General features: G+C 35.5%; 3 protein-coding genes and 2 long non-coding RNA genes across 7 annotated transcripts in view; 3 read left to right on the top strand and 2 right to left on the bottom strand.

Annotated features, from left to right (window-relative positions):
• LOC111448524 overlaps nt 1-1,271 on the top strand; it is an 8,480-nt gene extending 7,209 nt beyond the window's left edge. Inside the window, exon 5 of the mRNA XM_023088185.1 lies at nt 906-1,271. Within this exon, the coding sequence (XP_022943953.1) occupies nt 906-1,011 (106 nt within the window). The 3' untranslated portion in view covers nt 1,012-1,271. The remainder of the gene's footprint in view (nt 1-905) is intronic.
• The window catches only part of LOC111448528, a 25,614-nt gene extending 1,479 nt beyond the window's left edge, over nt 1-24,135 (bottom strand). Inside the window, exons 1-2 of the long non-coding RNA XR_002711449.1 lie at nt 24,114-24,135; nt 18,708-18,709 (exon numbers count right to left, since the gene is read on the bottom strand). This is a non-coding gene — a long non-coding RNA (uncharacterized LOC111448528). The remainder of the gene's footprint in view (nt 1-18,707; nt 18,710-24,113) is intronic.
• On the bottom strand, nt 5,549-7,297 carry LOC111448527. The gene is made up of 4 exons (XR_002711448.1): nt 7,165-7,297; nt 6,731-7,054; nt 6,398-6,469; nt 5,549-5,789 (listed from the first exon to the last, which is right to left on the bottom strand). It is a non-coding gene; the product is annotated as an uncharacterized LOC111448527 (long non-coding RNA).
• Nucleotides 7,515-10,096, top strand: LOC111448525 (uncharacterized protein C20orf24 homolog). 3 transcript variants are annotated; one of them, XR_002711447.1, is made up of 6 exons: nt 7,515-7,942; nt 8,303-8,406; nt 8,565-8,694; nt 8,849-8,924; nt 9,279-9,347; nt 9,734-10,096. XR_002711447.1 is itself a non-coding variant. In XM_023088188.1 (5 exons), exons 1-4 carry the CDS (start codon nt 7,826-7,828, stop codon nt 8,885-8,887), a joined length of 390 nt encoding a protein of 129 aa, XP_022943956.1. In that variant the 5' UTR covers nt 7,515-7,825; the 3' UTR covers nt 8,888-8,924; nt 9,279-9,627. The 3 variants fall into 3 exon arrangements, 2 of the variants coding, with proteins under 2 accessions (XP_022943956.1, XP_022943955.1); XM_023088188.1 differs by lacking the exon at nt 9,734-10,096 and having other exon boundaries at nt 9,279-9,627; XM_023088187.1 differs by lacking the exon at nt 9,734-10,096 and having other exon boundaries at nt 8,849-9,550.
• LOC111448523 (expansin-A4-like) lies at nt 13,342-14,614 on the top strand. Its single transcript, XM_023088182.1, has 3 exons — nt 13,342-13,548; nt 13,614-13,932; nt 14,014-14,614. Exons 1-3 carry the CDS (start codon nt 13,401-13,403, stop codon nt 14,321-14,323), a joined length of 777 nt encoding a protein of 258 aa, XP_022943950.1. The 5' UTR covers nt 13,342-13,400; the 3' UTR covers nt 14,324-14,614.

Here is a 24,135-nt window from a genome sequence, read left to right as displayed (position 1 = left end):
TTTTTTTTTTTTTTTTTTTTTTTTTTTTTTTTTTTTTTTTTTTTTTTACAGATTACAATTAATTAGTAAGTTGACTAAAGAGGTTACGAATGGTAGAAAATGACTAAAATAAAGAAACAGGTCCATTTCTCCTGCTTCATATTTTAACAACTCCCCATAGTTTTCTTTCAACCTGACTGACTTGCATTAGTATAATGAAATTTGTCAAAATGCTACTTTATAAACTCGACCCAATTCTTGCCCATGTACAACGTGCATTTTGAAGATTTTATCTTGATACATGTGGTGACAGGAGAGAAATTTGGTAGAACTATTGGAAGGAGAGAAATTTGGTAGAACTATTGGAAGGAGAGAACTTTGTATTACTAGAAAGAGCTAAATTGATTTTCTACATTTTCTACCCATGCCAACTTAAAGTATATATATAGGTAATTTGGGACATTCCCCATGATCCAAAAACCATGCACCTAATAAATATGAACGAATAAACCTACATGTCTATTCATATATAGTACATGTATTTATGAGTGACCCTTCAACACCTTTCCTTGAACTGAATTCTGCATAAATCAATTTAAAACTTCATCTTCTTAAACCAACCTTTTAAATTTTACAAATCCCCATTTTTATTTGGAATGACCTTAAAAATAGTTTACTATAGAAAATTATAATATGGATTGGATTGGATTGGATATGGAAGATATGGAAGAGACGTGTGGAGTTAGAACTCGTATGTATTGATTTAATAATCATATCCAGCCATGGTAAGCGTAAAAGACAAATTAATGAAACCGGAAGATACCTAAATAATTGAATTGACAAGACAAAAAGGCAAAAAGAAGTGGGAGATCAACAAAAATTGAGCCTGAACTGAAATACATTGAATCCACCTACTTGTGATACAGGAAAAAGGGTCATTTTCTAAATTTAAAAGTCAGAAGTGTGCGAGAGTTGGAAGACCATTCCAAATTTTGTCGGCTGCTTTTGATTTTGACCTTTCGTAATTGTTGAGTTGTTCCTATGCGTGCTCCTCAAGAATTTTTCTTGTTCTATTTTTTAAATGCTCTTATCATACGAAATTTATCTCCATATTAATATATTTTTTTAAAAATAAGGATGTCCGTTTTTTCCACCCCATCCCATCAGTGGGGGATCTGCTCCTGATAGGACAGAAAGTCCACGTTTAGGTGGAAAAGAGGAATTTTTCTCTTGACTGAACTATATTAGATTGTTTATTCTTTTTTTTGTAATATTTAACTTTAATATTTTTTTTGGTTAATGACTTATATTTTTTATATAGTTTTAGGGGGTAAAGAATAAAATAAAGGTGGAAAACCATCGCTGTCCTCATCTCATAAACATCCCTATTTATGAACTTTCATATTTATTTATTCCACTTTTCCATATGATCTCTAATATTTTTAAACTTTCCATTTGTTTTTAACAAGTTCTTGAATTTTTAAAATTACATTTGTTTTTAACATGTTCTTGAATTTTTAAAATTACATTTATATTTAACAAGTTCTTGAATTTTTAAACTTTTAATTTTATATAGATTAGGTCTAGATGTATTTAAGATTTTTATATATTAGTTGATCCATTATATGTAGCTTTAAATTTTATGTCAACCCGAAAATTGTATCATGTGAATTATAAAAAAAAAAATCAAATAAAATAAGAATCTATTGGACAGTTGAAAATTTACTAGACATGAAAAGTTATCTGAAGTTTCTTAAAAAGAAAACTATGGTCATTTTCCTAGTTGAATGAGAACGAGGAGTCTGTCTTCCTTGGGTTGGAAATTATCCTGAATTTTTTGCTTTTTATGAATACTTTTCTAGGATTATGTTGAACAGGTACAATATTTTGTCATCTCATGCATTTTTAAGCTGGATTATTTTGACTTACTTTTTTAGTTTTTTAAAAGCTAAAAGTGGGTGTAATGACTATTAGCCGAGGATTGATCTATTGGGGCTTCACAAAAACATATTCATCATATCAATAAAAATAATAATTAAAAAAAAAGGTGCCTAGTAGCTATTTATGTTCGTTTCCCTTAAAGCTGATAAAGACTTGTTTTCAGATCACAATCCCAAAACAAAAGCTTTCTAAAGAGTGATGTAGAAAATACTTTACAAAGAGAAGGAAAAATCAGATTTCCTAAAGTATGTATATGTGCATACATACATACATATATATATATATGTCATTATACTACTCACAGAACATTAAGTACTTTATAACATGCTATTTAGTCAGTGAATAATACAGGTAATTGAAATTGAAAATTACTATTCATGATGATAATTAAAACTAATAATCTAAGAAGAAAAGGGGAGGAGGGTGGAACAGGAGGAAAGAGAGAAAAGGCAATTTTTATTATTTTTAATTTAAAATATCAATGACAATATTTAAAATAATATTAAAATATTACTCATGACCCTTTCAACCCATTATTAAAAATAGGAGAACTGAAACCCTAAGGACCAAAACACTCCTATTGCTGAAAAACTCATAGGCTAAGAAGGTATGTTTGAGGATGTCTTTTCTATTGTCTTCTATATTTATTTGGTTTGAAAGTTAGATAACCCTAAGTAATTACAAAATTCACTCATTTATTTAAGGACAAAAATTAAAATATTTGGTTAACAAAAAGGAAGGGCTAATTTTCACTAGGAACGGTTGCTATTATATTCCCATTACCCAACCTTACCATCGCTTCGCCCCTTTCATTATGGAGATTAGAGCAAAGTGCTTTTCACAGAAGCGACAAGCGCCGCGCCAGTCAGGAAAGTGCCAAACTGAATGCCTTTTTTTCAATTAAAACAATTGCCCCCAAAAGCCAAGAAATCAAAAGCTAAAACGTCTATATCATTAAAATAGTCTTTCAAAATTATAATTTCATATTTATTTTGTTGAGAATAAATAGTTTTTTGGTTTTTAAATTTTTTAATATAGTTTTTATTTATTCATGCCACATTTTTACCAATATATTTTGAGTTTAGTTTATAATTCTTAATTTTCAAGATGTTACTCTTCCTCTTCCTCTTGAGAGTTTTAAATTTGTTTTTGTTTGGTCCATAACTTTCCCTTTTCATCTTTGATGTTAATTTAATTCTTCTAAATTAATTAATAAAAAATTAACACAATGAAAGCAAATAAATTATGCTCAAGATGCTAACCTAACCACAAATGGATGATAATCGATAAGCTGTTGGATGATGTAAGTCCCACATCGACTAATTTAGAGAATGATAATAGGTTTATAAACAAAGAATACTCCCTCCATTGGTTATTGGTATGAGGCATTTTGGGGAAACCCAAAGCAAAGGCATGAGAGCTTATGCTCAAAGTGGACAATTTCATACCATTGTGGAGAGTCGTGTTCGTCTAACATGGTATAAGAGTCATGCCCTAAAACTTAGTCGTGCCAATAGATTAGTAAATCCTCAAATGTCGAATAAAGGACTCCAAAAGAAAAGGAGTCAGACCTCCTCGAAGGCAGTAAAAAATGACTACGACTCCAACGGAGTCGAGCCTCGATTAAGGAGAGGTGTTGGATGATGTAAGTCCCACATCGGCTAATTTAGGGAATGATCAACAAAGAATACTCCCTCTATTGGTATGAAGCCTCGATTAAGGAGAGTCGTGTTCGTCTAACACAAGCTAGCAAGATAAAATAAATGCAACATAGCCAACCTATTTGATAAGACTCATGGGCAAATTACAAATTTAAGAATACATTATGGCACGATCATTCGTTTTCTTTTGTTTCAACAACATCAATGTGATGTACCAGAGACTTTGTACGATAAAAATCAAAAGTTCCGGCACAAATTAATGCTCAAAAGACCAAAATTGACGTCAAATTGGAAATGTAAAACAAGAAAAATAAAGGAATACCGAGGAATAGGTGAAGTTCTGTTGACAGACTCTTACTCGGTCAAATAATTTACAGGAAGAGGCAGCCTCTGAATGCAGTAGTGACGACCCTAGTTTTGGCTAGAATAAAACAAAGATAACGACTGTTTTTTTTTTACCTAGTAAATATATATATATATATATATGTATATATTGTACAGATTTGCTTTTTGAAAAAGACGTTGAGAGATTTACGGGGTGAAAAGGGGAAGACCTAAGGGCAAAAGAGAGAGGAAGATGCTCATATGGGTAACTTCCAAAAAGAATTGAATGCCTTTCGTCCAATCAGATTTTTCTAATTTTAATTTTGTATCTAATAAATTTAAAATTTTAATTTGGTATCTTGTTAACCTTTTAAATTTAAAACTATCTTTATGATAAGTTAGTCAAATGTTAGGGTTCATAAACCCTCAATAGCTTATAGAAACTTGAGAGTTTCTAAAATCTCCCTACTTGACTTTAAAAAAACAAGGAAGCTTGATTTTCAAATTTGCAAAGACAAGCCCCAAACAACATCTAAAACCACACGATGAAGAAAAATATGAGGGTACATCGTGGGTTGCACTCATTTTTGTGCAGCTCACCTAATTGTCCAACCAAACTCATTTTCTTTTCTTTTCTTTTTATATCTTTTAGTTTTTAAGACGGGTCCAGCCCACGAAGCACTCAAGTATTGCTCCATAAAGAATTACACATGATGCAAAACAAGTTCTTTCCCGAAAGATTGATGTGATATTTTTTCGGATGCTACAAAATAAAGGGAGAACTATGTATTTGTATATGTACAACTATGCCTATGCTCCCATCCTAATAAGGATAGTAAAACTTGACTTTGTTAGAAATTACGACTCTTCACAATAATATGATATTGTCCACTTAGAGCATAAGCTCTCATAGCTTTGCTTTGAGCATAAGCGAGGAAGTCCAAAAGCAAAAACATGAGAGCTTATGCTCAAAGTGGACAATATCGGACAATCTCATATCATTGTGGAGAGTAGTGATTCCTAACATGGTATCAGAGTCATGCCCTAAACTTAACAATGTCAATAAAATCCTCAAATGTCGAACAAAGAATTGTGGGCCTCAAAGGTGTAGTCAAAAGTAACTAAAGTGTCGAACAAAGGGTGTATTTTATTTGAGGACTCCAAAGAAAGGGGTCGAGCCTCAATTAAGGGGAGACTGTTCGAGAGCTCCATAAGCCTCAAATGAGGCTTATAGTGTACTTTGTTCGAGGGGAAGATTGTTGAGGATTATTGGAAGTGAGTCCCACATTGGTTAATTTCGTGGAAGATCATGGGTTTATAAATGAGGAATACTATCTCCATTGGCATGAGGCCTTTTGGGGAAGCCCAAAGCAAAGCCATGAGAGTTTATGCTCAAAGTGAACAATATCATATCATTGTGAAGATCGTGATTCCTAAAAGACTTGCTATCATGAAAGACTCAGATACAACATGAGACAAATACTATAATTTTCTAACACCTACTGTAAAATGAACATCCGTGGATGTGGAGCATGGTAATGAGTATGATGTTATTGAAGAGTTTTTAAGAACTTCATCCCATATTTCAAATCGGTCTACCATCAATAATCGGACAAAACTAAAGTTAACTTGCATCCGAATTCACAGCAAACAACAAATTTCATCCAACAAAAACTGAGTAATGATGATTAATCATAACGAGAAATGTAGATGGTAGCGGATGCAACAGATTATATAACAAAAGAATAGAAGACTTACCTGCTTACTGAGTAATAATCATCGAGTGAATTTCCTTATAATTCAGTCTTCGACTTTCGAGTCACATCAATAATAAATGATGATTCTCAGCCTGGTCAACTCTCGCTCATTCGGGTTGTAACTCACCTATGTTAAAAAGTTAAGACAAAATGGTTTAGCTCTGGGCATTCACTGCCAAACTATACGATGGAATAACAAGTGGCATCTTAATGAGGAAGCAAATAATTGAAATCTTTTCATGAATAAAAGAAACTGAGAACTAAAATGATCTGTGCTCATGGATAGTTCTTGGAGGATTCTTCATGTGCTGTAAAATTAATATAAAAAAATGTCCACGAGAATGAGTATGCTGTCACGTTTTCAGACGATTAAATCCTTACGAGAAACCAACAAAAAAATGACGAAAAATAACAGTCAACTGTTCTACAAAAAATGATAATCCACCATGATTAACCATTTCATAACAAATAGCCGAATGATGATGTTCTTGTGAATTTCACAAACCTCTGGACGATTTTTTAAATCGTCGTCCTTGGTTAAAAACTAAGAACAGGTAGAAAGTAAGCTATATAAGAGAATTTGTGCATCGTTTTCCAACAACTAACACGATACATTTGTTGCAAGAAAGTAAGCTATATAAGAGATTGAAACTGATAATTGAAATGATTATCTGTACATTCGAGAATGAAAACAAGTCAAATGTTGCATCTGAAGTTAACGGAGACGAGGTATACCATTCCTCTTACTTCCATCTTCTTCTCCTGCATCTTCTTTCCCTCCTTTCCTAATCCTTCATAACGAACAATCTGAAAGTAGAAGGGAATGGGGACGCATGAACGATATCTTCGAATAATGGCACCAATATCTTTATGTACGATGAAGAACATTACATACTCCACAACAAATTGAAGTTAATGCTGAAAGGAGTGTAGAAGGCTACCATAACCGATGATAGTTCGATGACAAGATACTTAAATGCATTCTCACACAATTAACAACGACACAGCCTACTGATAATTATGCCTCAATTAAGTCTTCGAATCCTAACAAAACAAAAGTAAAAATACCTCAATTAACGCTCGTAACGATGTCCGAAGAACGTTGTATACTTGTGGAAGTCCATTTGGAGTAAAGATCATCACATCTCCGTCATAGAAAAAAGACAGTGCTTAATACAATCCTGTCTATTTACTAAAATCCTGTCTGTAATAGCCTTAATGCGTCGAACATTTGTTCATCGGTGCACTAAACAAGGCTTTTGGATTATCCTCTGCGACTCGGATTTTCAATCAACAATGCTAGTCTGAATGATAAGTTTCAATGATTTCCAAATTCGTAAAGGACTAGGACTACGGCTCGAAGCGGATTTCTTACAACTCGAATCGTCAGCTCTGGTCAACATAACCATACGAGCTTTAGAATGCAAAAAACTTACATCGAAATGAACAGAAACTGGCGCGCAATGCAAACATTCGATAGCAAAACTAAGCGCGAGAGTTACCGTCGAAGAGTCAGTGAAGGAGACAGAGAATGAATTCACGATCCTGCGGCATTACAGGAGGAAGGAGGGGAGAATTTCACGATGCTTCGGCGGCACTAGAGGAAGAAGGCGCCATTCGATCAATGTATTTGGTTCGGCAAATTGGCATGAAAAGCCGAAGACTACATTTAAAAATTAAATAAATAAAATAATTGGGACAAATTTTGGGCTGGGCTCACCCAGTAAACAGTATTTTTAGGAATGGGCCAGCCTGCATTGATATTTGGGCTATTTTGGTACATCCTGATGAATGGGCCGGCCCAGATTCAACTGGCTACGTGCCGCTGACATTTAACTCCTGGTTGTGCATCTTCCACACGTGCTCCAAAGCCGAAGCTGAAAAAACCAGACGGGAGACGACACTTTCATGGTTTGCAGTGATTTTGCCGCAAATGAATTCTGCAAATTGAAGTTTCTTCTTCGTTGATCCAATTGTGTCTGCCTATGTTCTTCCCTGAAAACCCTAGGAGTTACTGAATACAGTGTTTCTGTTCCGACTCGAGCATTTTCGCTTCTCGTATTCAGGAATCTAGGTCTAAGCTTACGGCAGATTCTTCGGTTTTTTCTGTTCTACTTTTATTATATTTCAATTTCCGACGAGTGATTGATTAGATTATCCGGTATGAAAGAATCGAAACCGATGAAGCTCAATCTTCATCAGCATCAAGATCACCAAAATGGTCACTTGGCTCCGTTCAAGCTCGCAAAATTGTTCGATCCAGAGGCCTCCTGGGACAAGGTACTTGAATTTTAGGTCTTGGATTCATGTGGAAATTGCTGTACATCTTTACTATTGCTGCTTATGTTCTCTGTTGTATTTAAGAGGAATTAGGATTTAAGCGTTCCATTGTAGTGTTGAATGTTGCAATTTAAGTAAAGTTTTTAATTGGTGAAATGTCACGTTCATTAATTCTTGATTTAGAAAGTAAGGGAAAACTGTTATTGCGACTTTACATCTTCCAATTGGTGCTTCTATACGTGGAGTCCCACTATCACCTTCTATTTGGAGGCTTCAATTTGATGCCTGTATTGAGTTTTCTTAAAGAACTAGATTGCTTCCATACTGTTCTTAGTTTCTGTTCATCAAATCTGTCAATAGGACCAACTAGGAGATGTTTTGCACTGGATTCGACAAGCAGTGGCCGTTGTTCTTGGACTTCTGTGGGGATCCATACCTTTGGTTGGAGGCATTTGGTTTCTAATGTGAGTGTTGCGTATTCCAAACCTTCTGAATACTCAATTACTGTGAAATCATATATGCGTTGTTCTTTATGTAGCTTATTGTTAGCCTCATGATATCAACTAGCATTGTATATGGATACTATGCAAGCTATCTTACAGATGCTTGTTTCCATTTTCAGTTTCCTGGCGATATCAACCAGCATCGTACATGGATACTATGCGATGATATTGAAAGTTGATGAAGAAGAATTTGGAGGTCATGGAGCTCTTCTCCAAGAGGGCCTTTTCGCTTCTATAACTCTCTTTCTGGTACTTTGGCATCTTTATGCTTTACTTTACTCAATAATGCAATGCACCTTAACCGAACTCTTCTTCAGGAAGGGATTCTTTTGCTTTCAAGTTCAAATTCAACAAGTTCAGTCTATATGATTTTGCTTACTTCCTTCTCTTCTTGTTTTTTCAGCTTGCTTGGATTCTCGTATACAGCTTGGCACACTTTTGATTGGCAACGAATGAGTTTGCATCCATGAAATCACTTGGTGAAATTCGAACAATGAACTTAGTTATATTGATACCCTGCTCATTTACAATTGCTTCTAATTGCTGGCACAAATTTTTTTCACATCATGATGTTGAACGAATTGATTTAGCAGAGCAGGAAAACTCTAGCATCTGATATATGGTGATAGATTTTCGATTTCCTTTTCGCTTTTGACGTTGTTCCGAGGCCATATAGAAATGGGCTATGGATGTAATCCTTGTTAGAATTAACACCCTTTATTGCCATCCATTAATTACTAGGGAACATTATAAATCACTAAACTATAGGGAACAAGAAAGAAGCTTCATTTTCTTTACTTCCTCTCTTAGTATAGCTTTTCTCTGCCTTTTAGGAAAAGAGGGAAAGAAAGGCTGCTAACTGCCAGGAAGAGCATCGTGAATACTTCGTCGAGACTAGGGAGGTGGGAGATTCGAATCTTTAATAAGTTTTTATAACTAACTTTTGTTGGTTGAAATGTGCTTATAGAATAGAATCATTGTTGGGACTCTGTTGTATGTCCAATGTTATTGGTGATGGTTCCTTTTTTTTATGTCTACAGTAGGTAAAATCCTCTTGTATTCCATCTGTAATTAGTTTTCTTTATTGAAATCTTCTTTAGGCCTATAGTTTTCTTCGTTGAATTCAAGTGAAAGGTTTAAGATATCTTAATCAAAATTGACTGCGGTTTGGACAGTTTCCTCTTGATAATTTTTGTTCACGTAGTATTTTTCAGGAAAGATGTCAGGTCAATAGAAATGTTATCTCTTACTTATATCCACGTGTTTTTTTTTTCTTTTTACTTTTCAGTCAACGTAGAACTTTAGTCCCTCTTCCAACCATCCTTCTCTCAAACGAAAGACCTTCTTCAAATAGTTGTCTATTCGTTCACTCTTATCTTGATCAAATCCTCCTTCGAAGCACACTATATATTTGATAGAGTTTAACTGTTGAACTCCGCAGGATTAAGTCCAACATGCCTCTAATACCAAATGTTTGAAACCATGAATTCTTGGTATGATTTTTTTTACTTTAGACATAAGTTTTCTTTCGTACTTTTACTTTTTGTATCTTCTAGAAGTCTTCGTAATAATGGAGACGTAGTCTCTTCTATACCTTCGATTTCTGTAATTACCCCTTTGACCGTAAATGTACAATTCAACATTTGTACGACTCTCGAATTGAGACATTCTTTCTACTCATGGTTTAGACATTGAATAAAAGCTTTGATTGCATCAAACATAAAAGGGGAAGCAAAAGGCATGGGAAACAAGGAAAGATGTGTCCATTATGAACAAATGGTCCTTCCCCTCATCTTTGCTTCGTTTCCTTTAGTTCCCACTAGGCTGACAAAGCTGCCTTTTCCTTTGCCCTAAATTGGCACAAAAGCTCTATGAATGTCTCTTGGTCTCTCTTCAACCTCCCAACAACAATTCCAGCCACTCTCTAGTAGACCACTAGGCACCATCATATCATATACATCCTTGCCCAAATTCATCATGTGGTCACACAACGCCCTCTAATTTCTAGCCTCAAAACTTCATTTTGTCCTTTTAATATATTTTTTTTCGTTCTTAATGTGTAAACTTCTCCCTAGCAAACATGTTTTAAAAATCACGAGGCTAATGACGATACATAATGAGCTAAAGCGTACAATATCTACCAGCGGTGGACTTTGGCAAATGATATCAGAGTCAGACACTAGGCGGTGTGCCAGCGACAACGTTGGTCCCCCAAAGGGGTGGATTGTGAGATATCACATCAATTGGAGAGGGGAACGAAACATTCTTTATAAGGTGTGGAAACCTCTCCTTGGCATATGTTTTTTTAAAAACCATGAGACTGATGACGATACGTAACAGACTAAAAGTCTATACAATATCTACAAATAGTGGACTTGAGCCAGGACAATTTATTTATAAATTTGAAGTCGGTTATTCATTTGTTAAGATCAAATTTTAGGCGACGAGATTGAATAAATTTAGACATATATTCTATATCTTTGGACCTATTTTATTTATTTTGATAAAAGAAAATTAAGCCATAATTGACGCCACACCCTTTTCAACTCAAAGAGTAATCGTCTTCAACCACCATGTGGGTACATGGCTGTTGTCCAGATGAGAAACATTAATAATTTACGTAACTATTTAATGAAATATTAAAATCAATTAAAATTACTCATAAAAAAATAATAAAATTATTTAAAAAGTCAACAAAAATAGGCGGAACTAGTTTTCCAAATTCAAACCCGATTCGTCCATTGAGAAGTTGAATTGCAATCAAGCCCCCCCACTTATTATTATTTACGTACATTGTCAATTATGAATTTACTAAAAATAGACGGGTTAATTTACGTAACTTGTCCATTTCAAAGTGGATGGTTAATTATTAATTTTTTATTACTTTTTATTATTATTATTATTATTATTTAAAAAAATTAATAAAAATATTAGTTTCAATAATGGCTTTAAACTTTTTAAAAAATTTAAAAAATAGTCTGCGAATATTATTTAAAAAATAACATTAAATTTTAAATAATATTTCAAAAGTACATTTGAATTTTAATTTTTTTTTTATTAATCCCATAAACTCTTTTAAAAAGTTCAAATATATACTTACTGTTAATACCATATTTAAAGAATACTCATAAAATTTTACAAGTACCATTTATCTTTTATTATTTTTAAAAAAATTTATAAATTTTTACTGTTAATATGTGGACCAAAATCATTGATCCACGATTATTTTTAAATTTCTAATATTATTTTTTTAGATTTCATGAGTTTTTTTAACAGTAATTTTTATTTTTTTATTTCTAAACTAAAAACTCAAGGATACTTTTTTGTCATGGTATTTTTAAAATTTTTCTTACAGGCTGTATATTAATAGTTTTCATTTAAAATGTATTTTTGGGATTTTTTTTAAAATTAAGTTATTATTAAAAAATTTAAACTGTATTTTTGTCTTTAGTGATGATGATTGTCCCACAACTATTTGTTTATTTTGGTTAATTTTATGGGTTTTTTATTCATAAAAGGTATAAAAAATATATGATTAAAAATGTATAAAAGAAAATTATTAAAGGATTTTAACTTTATAAACCATTTTAAAAATTTAGATCGAGATGTTATGATTAGAGATCACATGGTTGTTGTGTGAATAGCAACTTCTAACCAGTGGCGATCGTCATTGACCCGTTCCCATTTTGTTACATAAAATGATGATATTTCAAAAGTTATTAAATATGAATTTATATATTTATCTAATTACAAAATTTAATTTTTATAGAATTAAATGGAATTATTGGGCATGATAAAAATTAAAATTTTATGGAATATTACAAAGCGAAAAGAAAAAAATAATAATTATTTTTAAAAACAATTTATAATTTATTCTTTAAATTTTCCACGTCGCAAAACTAGTCTAATTCAAGCGCTGACGTGGCTGCTGACACGTTCGCTTACATCAGCAGGTACGGAAAATCAACTGGATTTATCTTTTGTTTCCCGCCAGTGCGAACAACCGCCACGTGATAGCAACCGAGTGCCGTCTTGGGAATCCTTCAACTGCGCTACCTCGTCGTGTATTTCACGCGCTTCCCGCCAAGTCGTGAAAATTTGGAAAAGCGTTGACTTACGGTAAAACTCAATAAACTAAGGAATTTTTTTAACTAACGAAAATCGATGATTTTAAGTTTTAACCCAAAAAAAATTGCGTATATACATTTTTCAAATATTTAAATATTTTAATTAGGCTAGGTTTTTATCCGACAGCAGTGGCGCGTGGCTCGAGACGGCCCAATGCCCTAGCCTAGTCCAACCCAACCGGTCAAACTTCAAACCCACTGCCCACAAAAAATTAAAGGCAGCGTCGATTACGGTGCTCTTGGGGCCCACTTTCATCCACGTCAGATTCTCAGTGGCTTCTAGTTGGTTGCCGCATTAACCAATACAGTTACAAAATCCGAATCTTGTGGGCCCCACCAATATGAAACCATTTTTTCCCCCTTTTTCTTTTTGAATTTCTAAAATTGAAATCCAATCACAGCCGCTTATCACGCCTCAACTTCCGTTCGACGCAAAGCTAAATAGCATGCATACACACATAATAATAATAATAATAATTAATTATTATTATTATAATCATTTTACTTTATTTATATTAAATTAAAATATTTTCCCTTCGTCCGCCCTTTTCTGTACGAGCTTCTTCTCCCTTTTCCGACCAAGAATATTTACTTTAAAAAATTTCCAAATATTTTCCCATTAATTCAAAAAAAATCCAATAATTTATTATTATTTAGATTAAATCATTTGGAAAATTTATAATTTAATAAATTATATTTATTAAAATTTTAATTTATCCCATTTTTTAATTTCACTGTAGAGCTCATTCCCTTGTGCATAAGTACTCCACCATCCCTAACCTCCGCACATCATCTCCCATTTCTCTCTTGCTTTCAGCTTTTTCAGAAATGGCCATTAATATTCCTCTCTGTATTGCTTCTTTTCTCTCTTTTTTTTTACTGGTGGAAGCCAGAATCCCCGGAATTTACTCCGGCGGCCCATGGCAGAGCGCTCACGCCACCTTCTACGGTGGCTCCGATGCTTCCGGCACAATGGGTATGTTTTAATTTACTCGTATTTGAAGTTGTATTCCATTTGTGTGCTGAACCCCAATTTTGCAGGCGGCGCTTGTGGGTATGGGAACTTGTACAGCCAAGGGTATGGAGTGAACACGGCGGCGCTGAGTACGGCTCTTTTCAATAAGGGTCAGAGCTGCGGCGCTTGCTTTGAAATTAAGTGTGCTAATGACCCACGGTGGTGCCATTCCGGCAGCCCGTCGATTTTGATTACCGCTACTAATTTCTGCCCGCCGAATTATGCGCTGCCCAACGACAATGGCGGCTGGTGTAACCCTCCTCGTACCCACTTCGACCTCGCCATGCCCATGTTCCTCAAAATCGCCGAGTACCGCGCCGGTATCGTCCCCGTGTCTTACCGCCGGTAAGTCTCGAGAATACGGTAGAGTATTTAAATCGCTGAGTTTTACCTTTGTGCCCTCTGACGTTGAGGTAATTTACGCAGAGTGCCATGCCGGAAGCACGGAGGAATCAGGTTCACAATCAACGGCTTTCGTTACTTCAATCTGGTTCTAATCACCAACGTGGCAGGTGCAGGGGATATCGTACGGGTTAGCGTTAAAGGAACAAGAACCGGGTGGATGAGCATGACACGAAACTGGGGGCAAAATTGGCAATCCAATGCCGTATTAGTGGGCCAAGCTCTGTCGTTTAGAGTAACCGGCAGCGACCGTCGAACCTCAACGTCATGGAACATCGTTCCCGCCCATTGGCAGTTCGGCCAAACTTTCACCGGGAAAAACTTTCGTGTTTAACCGCAGTGAAAAAAAAAATGCTTTTTACTACATGGGTTATTTTTCTTCAAGTTTCCATTTATAACCTTTTGGGGAGTGTTTGTTTTGTCACAAGACTAATCTGATCTAAGCGTAATTAGGAGCAAGGATTGGGGGTATTATGGGAAGAATATTTTGACTGGGGTTCGGTAAAAAGGCTGAAGCGGCTGAATGAAGATTGTAGCCCGCAGTCTTCTATTACAGACAGTTTGTGCGTGTTTTTTTTTCTTTTTCCTAATATAAATTAATATACATTTGAAATTAATTGTATTATTGCTTTTGTTAAGGATAGTTGACCGTCACTATAAGGCAAATATCTAGATATTTGCCTTACATTACGGGTTACCATATTTGCCCTCTTATTAAAGGCAAATATATTGCATTCATTTATTATTCTTTCCTTTTATTACTATTTCCATAATATTTGTAATTTACCATATTTCTGTATTCTGAAAATAATTATAAATAAGAGAACTCTCACCCCCATTGAGGTGTGGTGATTCAGCAAACATTCACATGGTATCAGAGCCCTTTCGGTTTAACAACCCTGATCCTTTCTTCTCTATGGCTTCCGAATCTTCTTATCATCTTCTTCCTTTCAATACTCTAATCCATATGATCACCATCAAACTTTCTTCCTCCAATTATCTTCTTTGGAAAAGCCAACTTCTCCCTCTTCTTGAGAGTCAAGACATGCTGGGCTATGTCGATGGAACCAGGGTTCCACCACCTCGCTTTGAACCAGAAACCTCTTCAACACTCAACCCCAAATATTTGGCATGGAGAGCAGCCGATCAACGACTTCTCTGTCTCCTGCTCTCCTCTCTCACTGAGGAAGCCATGGCTGTTGTCGTTGGTCTCCCTACTGCACGTGATGTTTGGCTTGCGTTGGAAACTACGTTCAGCCATCAGTCGAAAGCTCGTGAACTGAGACTCAAGGATGACTTGCAGTTGATGAAACGTGGCACCAAACCTGTTGCTGAGTATGCCCGTGCCTTCAAAAAAATTTGTGACCAACTTCATGCCATTGGCAGACCGGTCGAGGACATTGATAAAGTGCACTGGTTCCTTCGTGGACTCGGCACCGAATTTTCAGCTTTTTCTACTGCTCAGATGGCTCTTACCTCTATCCCCTGTTTTGCAGATTTAGTCTCTAAAGCTGAAAGTTTTGAGTTGTTTCAGCTCTCCCTTGAGTCCTCTAACTCCACTCCTACAGCATTCACAGTCACTAATCGTGGTCGCACCCATGGAAGCCACCCTGCTTCCTTTACCAACCAGCGAGGTCGTTCTTATTCTCACAAAAATAACTCTTCTAATCGAGGACGAACCCACTCAAGTCAAGGTCGTCGACCACCTCACTGCCAAATATGCCGCAAAGAGGGCCATTATGCTGACCGCTGCAACCAACGGTATGTTCGACCTGATTCTTCTCATGCTCACCTTGCTGAAGCCTTTAACACGTCATGTTCTATTGCTGGACCCGATACTGCTGATTGGTTTCTGGACACTGGAGCTTCGGCCCATATGACTGCCGACCCATCTATTTTGGATCAGTCTAAAAATTACACGGGTAAGGACTCTGTGATTGTAGGAAACGGTGCTTCCCTACCCATTACCCACACCGGTACTCTTTCACCTGTTCCAAATATTCACTTGTTAGATGTCTTGGTTGTCCCTCACCTCACTAAAAATCTTCTTTCCATAAGTAAATTAACGTCTGATTTTCCTCTCTCCGTTACATTTACTAATAATCTTATTACTATCCAGAATCGTCAAACAGGAAGGGTGGTGGCAACCGGTAAAAGAGATGGAGGGCTATATGTGCTGGAGCGCGGCAACTCTGCTTTTATTTCAGCCCTTAGAAACAAATCTTTACGTGCTTCATATGATTTATGGCATGCTCGTCTAGGTCATGTGAATCATTCTGTTATTTCTTTTTTAAATAGAAAAGGTCATCTTTCTCTTACGTCTTTATTGCCTTCTCCATCATTATGTAATACCTGTCAGCTTGCAAAAAGTCATCGATTGCCTTATTCCCGCAATGAACGTAGGTCGTCTCATGTGTTAGATCTTATTCATTGTGATCTTTGGGGTCCTTCTCCCGTCAAATCAAATTCGGGTTTCCTTTATTATGTTATTTTTATTGATGATTATTCTCGATTCACTTGGTTTTACCCTTTAAAATTTAAATCTGATTTTTTTGATATTTTTCTTCAATTTCAAAAATTTGTGGAAAATCAATATTCTTCTCGTATCAAGGTATTTCAAAGTGATGGTGGTACCGAATTTACTAATACTTGTTTCAAAACTCATTTACGTAATTCTGGCATCCACCATCAACTCTCTTGTCCATATACACCTGCTCAAAATGGTCGTGCTGAGAGAAAACATCGTCATGTGACTGAGACTGGCTTGGCCCTTCTCTTTCACTCTCATCTTTCTTCTCGTTTTTGGGTTGACGCCTTCAGCACTGCAGCTTATATTATCAACCGGTTGCCTACTCCACTTCTTGGAGGTAAGTCACCCTTTGAACTCCTTTATGGCTACACTCCACATTATGACAATTTTCATCCCTTTGGTTGTCGTGTTTATCCTTATTTGCGTGATTATATGCCTAACAAGCTTTCTCCCCGCAGCATTCCTTGTATTTTTTTGGGTTATAGTCCTGCTCATAAAGGGTTTCGCTGTCTTGATCCGGCCACCACTAAGCTATATATCACCTGTCATGCTCAATTTGATGAAACCCACTTTCCTGCTATCCCTAGCTCCCAGACCCAACCTCTTTCCTCTATTCCTATTTCAAATTTCTTAGAACCACATTTTCATCATATTGATTCATCCCCCCCTACCACTTCATCACCGCAAACTCCTCGATCCAGTTCATCCCCGTGTGATATTTGTTCTGACCTTGTAGATGAGTCTGTGCAGGTTGATACTTCTCTTGCAGGTTCCACTTTGCCACCTTCGACTTCTAATTCGACCTCTATTGAACCTCCTGTTGATTTCTCTTCTTTGGGCACTCATCCTATGATCACACGAGCCAAAGCTGGTATATTCAAGACTCGTCATCCAGCAAATCTTGGTATTTTGGGCTCATCTGGACTTCTTTCTGCTCTTCTTGCATCCACTGAGCCAAAAGGATTCAAATCTGCGGCTAAGAATCCTGCTTGGGTGGCTGCCATGGATGAAGAAATTCAAGCATTACAACAAAATGATACTTGGACTTTGGTTCCTCGCCCTGCTAACACCAACATCGTGGGCTCTAAATGGGTGTTTCGTATTAAATATTTGCCTGATGGATCTGTCGAGCGTTTCAAGGCTCGTCTTGTTGCCAAAGGTTATACTCAGGTTCCTGGTCTTGACTACACTGACACTTTCAGTCCGGTTGTCAAAGCTACCACTGTCCGTGTTGTGCTTTCTATTGCAGTCACAAATAAATGGCCTCTTCGACAACTTGATGTCAAGAATGCTTTTCTCAATGGAACTCTTATTGAACGTGTTCATATGGAACAACCTCCTGGGTATATTGATCCTCGATTTCCCACTCATGTTTGTCTATTAAAGAAAGCCCTCTATGGTTTAAAGCAAGCTCCTCGTGCTTGGTTTCAGCGTTTTAGCTCATTTCTTCTCACACTTGGGTTTTCTTGCAGTCGCGCTGACACGTCCCTTTTTGTCTTTCATCAGCAATCTAACATTATCTATTTGCTTCTTTATGTTGATGACATTATTGTTACCGGCAACAACTCATCTCTTATTGACAGCTTTACTCGCAAGCTTCATTCTGAGTTTGCTACCAAAGATTTGGGTTCTCTCAGTTACTTTCTTGGTCTTGAAGCTTCACCCACTCCTGATGGTCTCTTTATTAGTCAGTTAAAATATGCTCGAGATATTCTTACTCGTGCTCAGTTGCTCGATAGCAAACCAGTTCACACTCCTATGGTTGTTTCTCAACACTTGACTGCTGATGGTTCTCCTTTCTCTGATCCTACTCTCTACAGATCTCTTGTTGGCGCCCTTCAGTACTTGACTATTACGCGTCCAGATATTGCCTATGCTGTCAATTCTGTCAGTCAATTCTTGCATGCCCCTACTGCAGATCACTTTCTTGCTGTCAAACGTATTCTTCGCTATGTCAAAGGAACACTCCACTTTGGTCTTACCTTTCGTCCATCCAATGTTCCTAGTACGCTAGTCGCTTATTCGGATGCTGACTGGGCTGGTTGTCCCGATACTCGTCGTTCTACATCCGGCTATTCTATTTATCTTGGTAACAATCTGGTTTCTTGGAGTGCCAAAAAGCAACCTACTGTCTCACGCTCCAGCTGTGAATCTGAGTATCGTGCTCTTGCCACAACCGCTGCTGAACTTCTTTGGGTTACGCATCTTTTGCATGACCTCAAGGTCCCTATTTCAAAGCAGCCCTTACTCTTATGTGACAACAAAAGTGCTATTTTTTTGAGCTCTAATCCCGTTTCTCACAAGCGGGCCAAACATGTTGAACTAGATTATCATTTCCTTCGAGAACTTGTTATCGCTGGCAAACTTCGCACACAATATGTACCCTCTCATCTCCAAGTTGCTGACATCTTCACAAAGAGTATTTCTCGACCTCTCTTTGAATTTTTCAGATCCAAGCTTTACGTTCGTTCAAATCCGACGCTCAGCTTGCGGGGGGGTGTTAAGGATAGTTGACCGTCACTATAAGGCAAATATCTAGATATTTGCCTTACATTACGGGTTACCATATTTGCCCTCTTATTAAAGGCAAATATATTGCATTCATTTATTATTCTTTCCTTTTATTACTATTTCCATAATATTTGTAATTTACCATATTTCTGTATTCTGAAAATAATTATAAATAAGAGAACTCTCACCCCCATTGAGGTGTGGTGATTCAGCAAACATTCACAGCTTTAATATTCAATATGCCTTTTTGTATGTGTATGTTTATTTTAAGTATTATTTTTAAAAAATTAATATTGAATTAATTATTATTTTTAGTGTTTTTTTAAGTGGAAAATTATGAGATGGGCCAATAAAGGAAGAATTTGGTCATTTTGCAATTTCAGTAACCCAAGGTGCACATGGGTGGGGCTGGGGGAGCTTTTTGCACCACTTTCAAACTGGACATTGGATACCCACTAGTACCCACTTTCCATGCCCATCAAGCTAAAAAAGCTTAGGCAAAATTAGAGACTATGCCATATTTTCTTTTTAAGTCCCTCAACTTCAATAGATTTCTAAAAAGTTACCCAATTTTTTATTTTATGTGTAATTGGTCTATATATAAATGGTAAGATACCAATTAGACAAGCCCAACTATGATGTGGGCTGGAAGTCATGGATCAAAATTCCATGACTGATGGGAATCGAATCCACGACCACATGGTTAAAAGCGCTCTACCAGCTGAGCTAAGACGGCTTGATTTGAACAGCAATTTCATATCACCCAAATTATATAATATTTATTTGTTTTAAACAAATAATTCTTTTTTTAAATTGTAATTTGAACAGGGCCCCATCCATGTGACTCAGCCACAATTAATAAACAGAACATAAAATTCGAAATATTTGATAAAAAAGGCCAAAAAAAAAAAAACATTCAAATAAGGAAATACTTTGTCGTGACGTGGGATTAATGACGTGGAAATAATAAAACCCGATTTATTTATTTTCATAAAAATAGGGACTTTAATTTCAAAGCCAAGTACAGAAAGTGGGCCCGGATCGCCAACTAGATATAGTATGCTAAGTACTTACCGATTGTTCCTTTCCCATTTATTCTATGCAATAAATAAATTATTTCCCATATTATTTTTATTTACTCCATTTAAAAGTGATTAAAAATATTTAATTGTTTTTTTTTTATTTTATTTACATTTTTTAATTGGACTAGAAGTTAATCCTCTCGTCATTCGTACGGTCTTTCCCTTCCACGTGGGCCCCATTCCACTTTCTATAAATGTAACAGCTCTTAGCTTCGGCTCACCATCTCTTCCAAACGATGTCCGGTGTTTGGGTGTTCGACAAAAATGGCGTGGCCCGTTTAATATCGAACCCAACCAGAGAGTCGTTCGAGTGCAAGGACCCGCCCTATCCAGGGACCGCGACGGCGCCAGGGGCTCGGCCTAGAGTCCTGGTCTATCTCCCAACCAACCAAGTCATCCACTCCTACGCCGAACTCGAGCAGCGACTGGGCGAACTCGGGTGGAGCCGCTACCGGAATTCAGCCGAACCGGAGCTCCTCCAATTCCACCGCTCCCATGACTCCGCCCACTTGATCTCCCTCCCCAAAAGCTTCGCCAAATTCAAGCCCATGCACATGTACGACATTGTCGTTAAAAATCGCCATTTCTTCGAAGTTCGTGACCCCAAATCATCGCACCCTTCTATAATGTGACTGTTTCTTAATAACCATTATATTATACTTATAATCGATCGTGAAAACTGTCAATCAAATTGTGAGTCTAACAGTTATTCGGTGGTATGAGTAGGAGCCGAGTTAAAAGCTTTTACTAGCCTGTGTTTTGTAGCCTTTTTACTGGAAGAACTGCCCCAACTCTGCTGCCTAACCCTAAAACATACTAATTTCCATACATATTTCTAGAAGTAATATGAAAATAAATTAAAATAATAATAATAATAATAATACAACGAATATTTAGATTAAATTACAATTTTAGGTTTATTAATTGGGCTTTGGTACTTGAACCCTTGGTTTATCTACTTTAATTTCCTTACCGTTCTTTGGGTAAAAAAGTCAATTAACAATGCTATGTCTTAGGTCAGATATGTCATGCGGTTTGTGTGTTTATGAAAGTTGATGCATGGGGATAAACTCGGCCCATACAACAAATATTTATTTAAGCTGCGTCCCGTATCTTTAGAGTCTCGGTTCGAGAGTTTAAATGTTTATTCTATAGACCAGGTAAGTTAAGTGTAGACGTCCCCGCATTCAACATGGTTCTGTACAGTAAATTGATTTTGAAGTAGAACAATTTTGCTCGATTGAGATTAGAGAGTTAATTGTATACTCACACGTCTGTTGAGACCTTTGCAAAGCTCAATTTTGGTTATTACTGACACTGTCTCGTAATCGATTGAAGAACTACAACCATTGATCTGTGTGTATGGTACATGAAATACTACTGGTTCTAAAATGGTGTCTGAAAATGAATCTAAAGCGTTATACACTTTAAGTTGGTATCATTGAAGCTTGTTTGATTGCTCGCCTGAGCATGGTATAATAAATATTAATATTTTATTACACCAATATTATCAAGACCATTAAGATTGTCCAATCAATAGTTGACACGTGGCAGAATCACATGTGTTCAATGGGATCCTGCTCGTGAACCAATCACATCAACTGTTCTTTATGGAATAAGAAAGCATATTTATGTCCCAAATTCTAATATTCTTTGTCTCTTACTAAAGTTCAAATTTTTGTAACCAATTATTGATTTGGTTAATCAAACTAATTTGGATAAGGCACCATGCTAATACCAAATTTAATTATAATATTCTCCATAAATATATATATATATATTTATTTATTTATTTAAATAATCAACTCTTAACTATCACGTGTCTGGTAATTTTATTACAAGTCATAATATTATTTTTCATTAAAAAAAATTAAATTATAAGAGATTGGAAGCATACAATTGAGTGTTATAAAATTTTGGATGGACAAAAATAGAATGAAAATCACATGGTAACCTCTTATATGATTATAATAAGCGAAGTCTTGAAATAAATAAACCACTTAAAAAAGGCCGACAATAAGGACATAAGCACGATCACACCATGTGGAGACTTAGACACGTAGACACGGTTATTTCTATTTTTATTTGAATTATGCATTTATAATAAGTAAATTAATTTTTTTTTAATTTATAATAAGAATAATTAGTAGAAATTGAATAAAATGAAGTGTAGTAGGGTATAAGGTATAAAAGATTAGAGGGTAGGGCTTAAGGGTAGGCGGTAATGTTTGGATATTTATAGGGGAATGTCAGGCAGTTGTGTAGGGTACCCTATAAGGCCCATGCCCTCTGTCTTACACTGTTCTTCTACGTAATTCAACTGATGGAAGAAGGAATACTATAAATAACCTCTTTCCCTTCCCAAAATTATGGCCCTCAATAATTGTTTAAATTAATTTTAAAAATAAAAGTCTTTGTAGTATGATATTGTCCCCCTAAGCCTAAGCTTTCATGGCTCTGATACTATGTTAGACGAACACGGCTCTCTACAATAGTATGATATTGTCCACTTTGAGCATAAGCTCTTATGACTTTGCTTTGGGTTTCTTCAAAAGGCCTCGTAAATAGTATTTTTTTATTATAAACCCATGATCATTCCCTAAATTAGCCGACGTGAGACTTTCATTATCCAACATCTCTCCTCGAACAAAATACACCTCCCCTTAATTGAGACTCGACGCCTTTGGAGTCTTAGTCATTTTTTACTATGTCTTTGAAGAGGGTTGACTCCTTTTTCTTTTGGAGTTTTTTGTTCGACATTTGAGAATTTACCAATTGGCACGACCAAGTTTAGGGCATGACTCAGACAGTATTATTTGATTATAAACCCATGATTATTCCCTAAATTGGCTGACCTAGAATTTTCATCCAACAAGTTTATCTTGATGGTAAATATTTTTATATAAATATTAATTTTAAAATTGCATGAATATTTTTTAAAAGACGACACTACCTGTAGAAGTATTTTTAAATAAATTAAAAAATATTAGGGAAGCTCTTTTTAATTTAAGAAGTATATTTTAAAATATATTATTTAAGTTATTAATTTAGCCTAAAAAGAGAGAGAGAGAAAAGTGGCGGTAATTAATGCTTTGTAGAGCGGTTGAGTCAAGAGAGAGATAAAAAGTGACAGAAAAGGTGTAAGAAAGTACGAAGAAGAGAGACGGGTAATTTTTTTTTTAACCCAAAAAAATTAAAAATAAAATCCTAAAATTCTTCGACTAGACATATCGAATGGGTGATTAAATGCGTCAGCGTCTGTCACGCTCCAAATTTAATTACTTTCCCACTCTTCCCAATTTACTTTTTTCATATATTTTTATTTTTTTTATATTTCAAAATTTTTAATTAATTTACTCAAATTACATCATTATTATTCTTAATTACGTCACAAAATAATTTATTTATTTATTATATATTTTTTAATTATTAATATTGGTTTGGGCTTACTTGGAGAAGTAGAACTGGCCCACGTAAAAAGTTGAGTCCAAACGAGTATTCCTTATTGGGCCGAGTCTTGTGGCCCAATAAACATAGGGCCCATAAATTAATAAAGTAGTGGAATGAGACACAATAATTGGGTTTATTTATAATGATTTTTTTTGGTGAAGTAATAGAAGTTGCTTGTAAGGGAGGGAAAGGTGTTTGAGCTCTCCATGTTCTTTCATTATGAATGTGGTAATTAATGTTCTTCCAATCCAAAATAATTTCATAATTTGTATTTAAGCGAAAAAAAATCAATTTAAATATTGCATTGGTCCAGACCTATATGAGATGATTCGATCGAGCTCATGTGATTCGCACGTCCACAACGAAATTTTAAAAAAGAGATGACTTGCAAAACTAAAGAGAAAATGATATTTATATTGCGTTTGACATACATGATCTGATGCGTAAATTCGAAATAAATTTAAGTCTTCAATGATAATGTTACATTTTTAAAAAAATTAACAAATTATATATATATTATTTTAATTAATAGATTATTAAATTTTCTATACCAAATTTTAAAATTTTAATAAT

Source organism: Cucurbita moschata, unplaced genomic scaffold (assembly GCF_002738365.1).
Source record: "Cucurbita moschata cultivar Rifu unplaced genomic scaffold, Cmos_1.0 Cmo_Scf00010, whole genome shotgun sequence".
Lineage (NCBI taxonomy): Eukaryota > Viridiplantae > Streptophyta > Magnoliopsida > Cucurbitales > Cucurbitaceae > Cucurbita > Cucurbita moschata.
The sequence above is the reverse complement of the archived record's forward strand: the minus strand, read 5'-3'. Positions and strand labels throughout refer to the sequence as shown.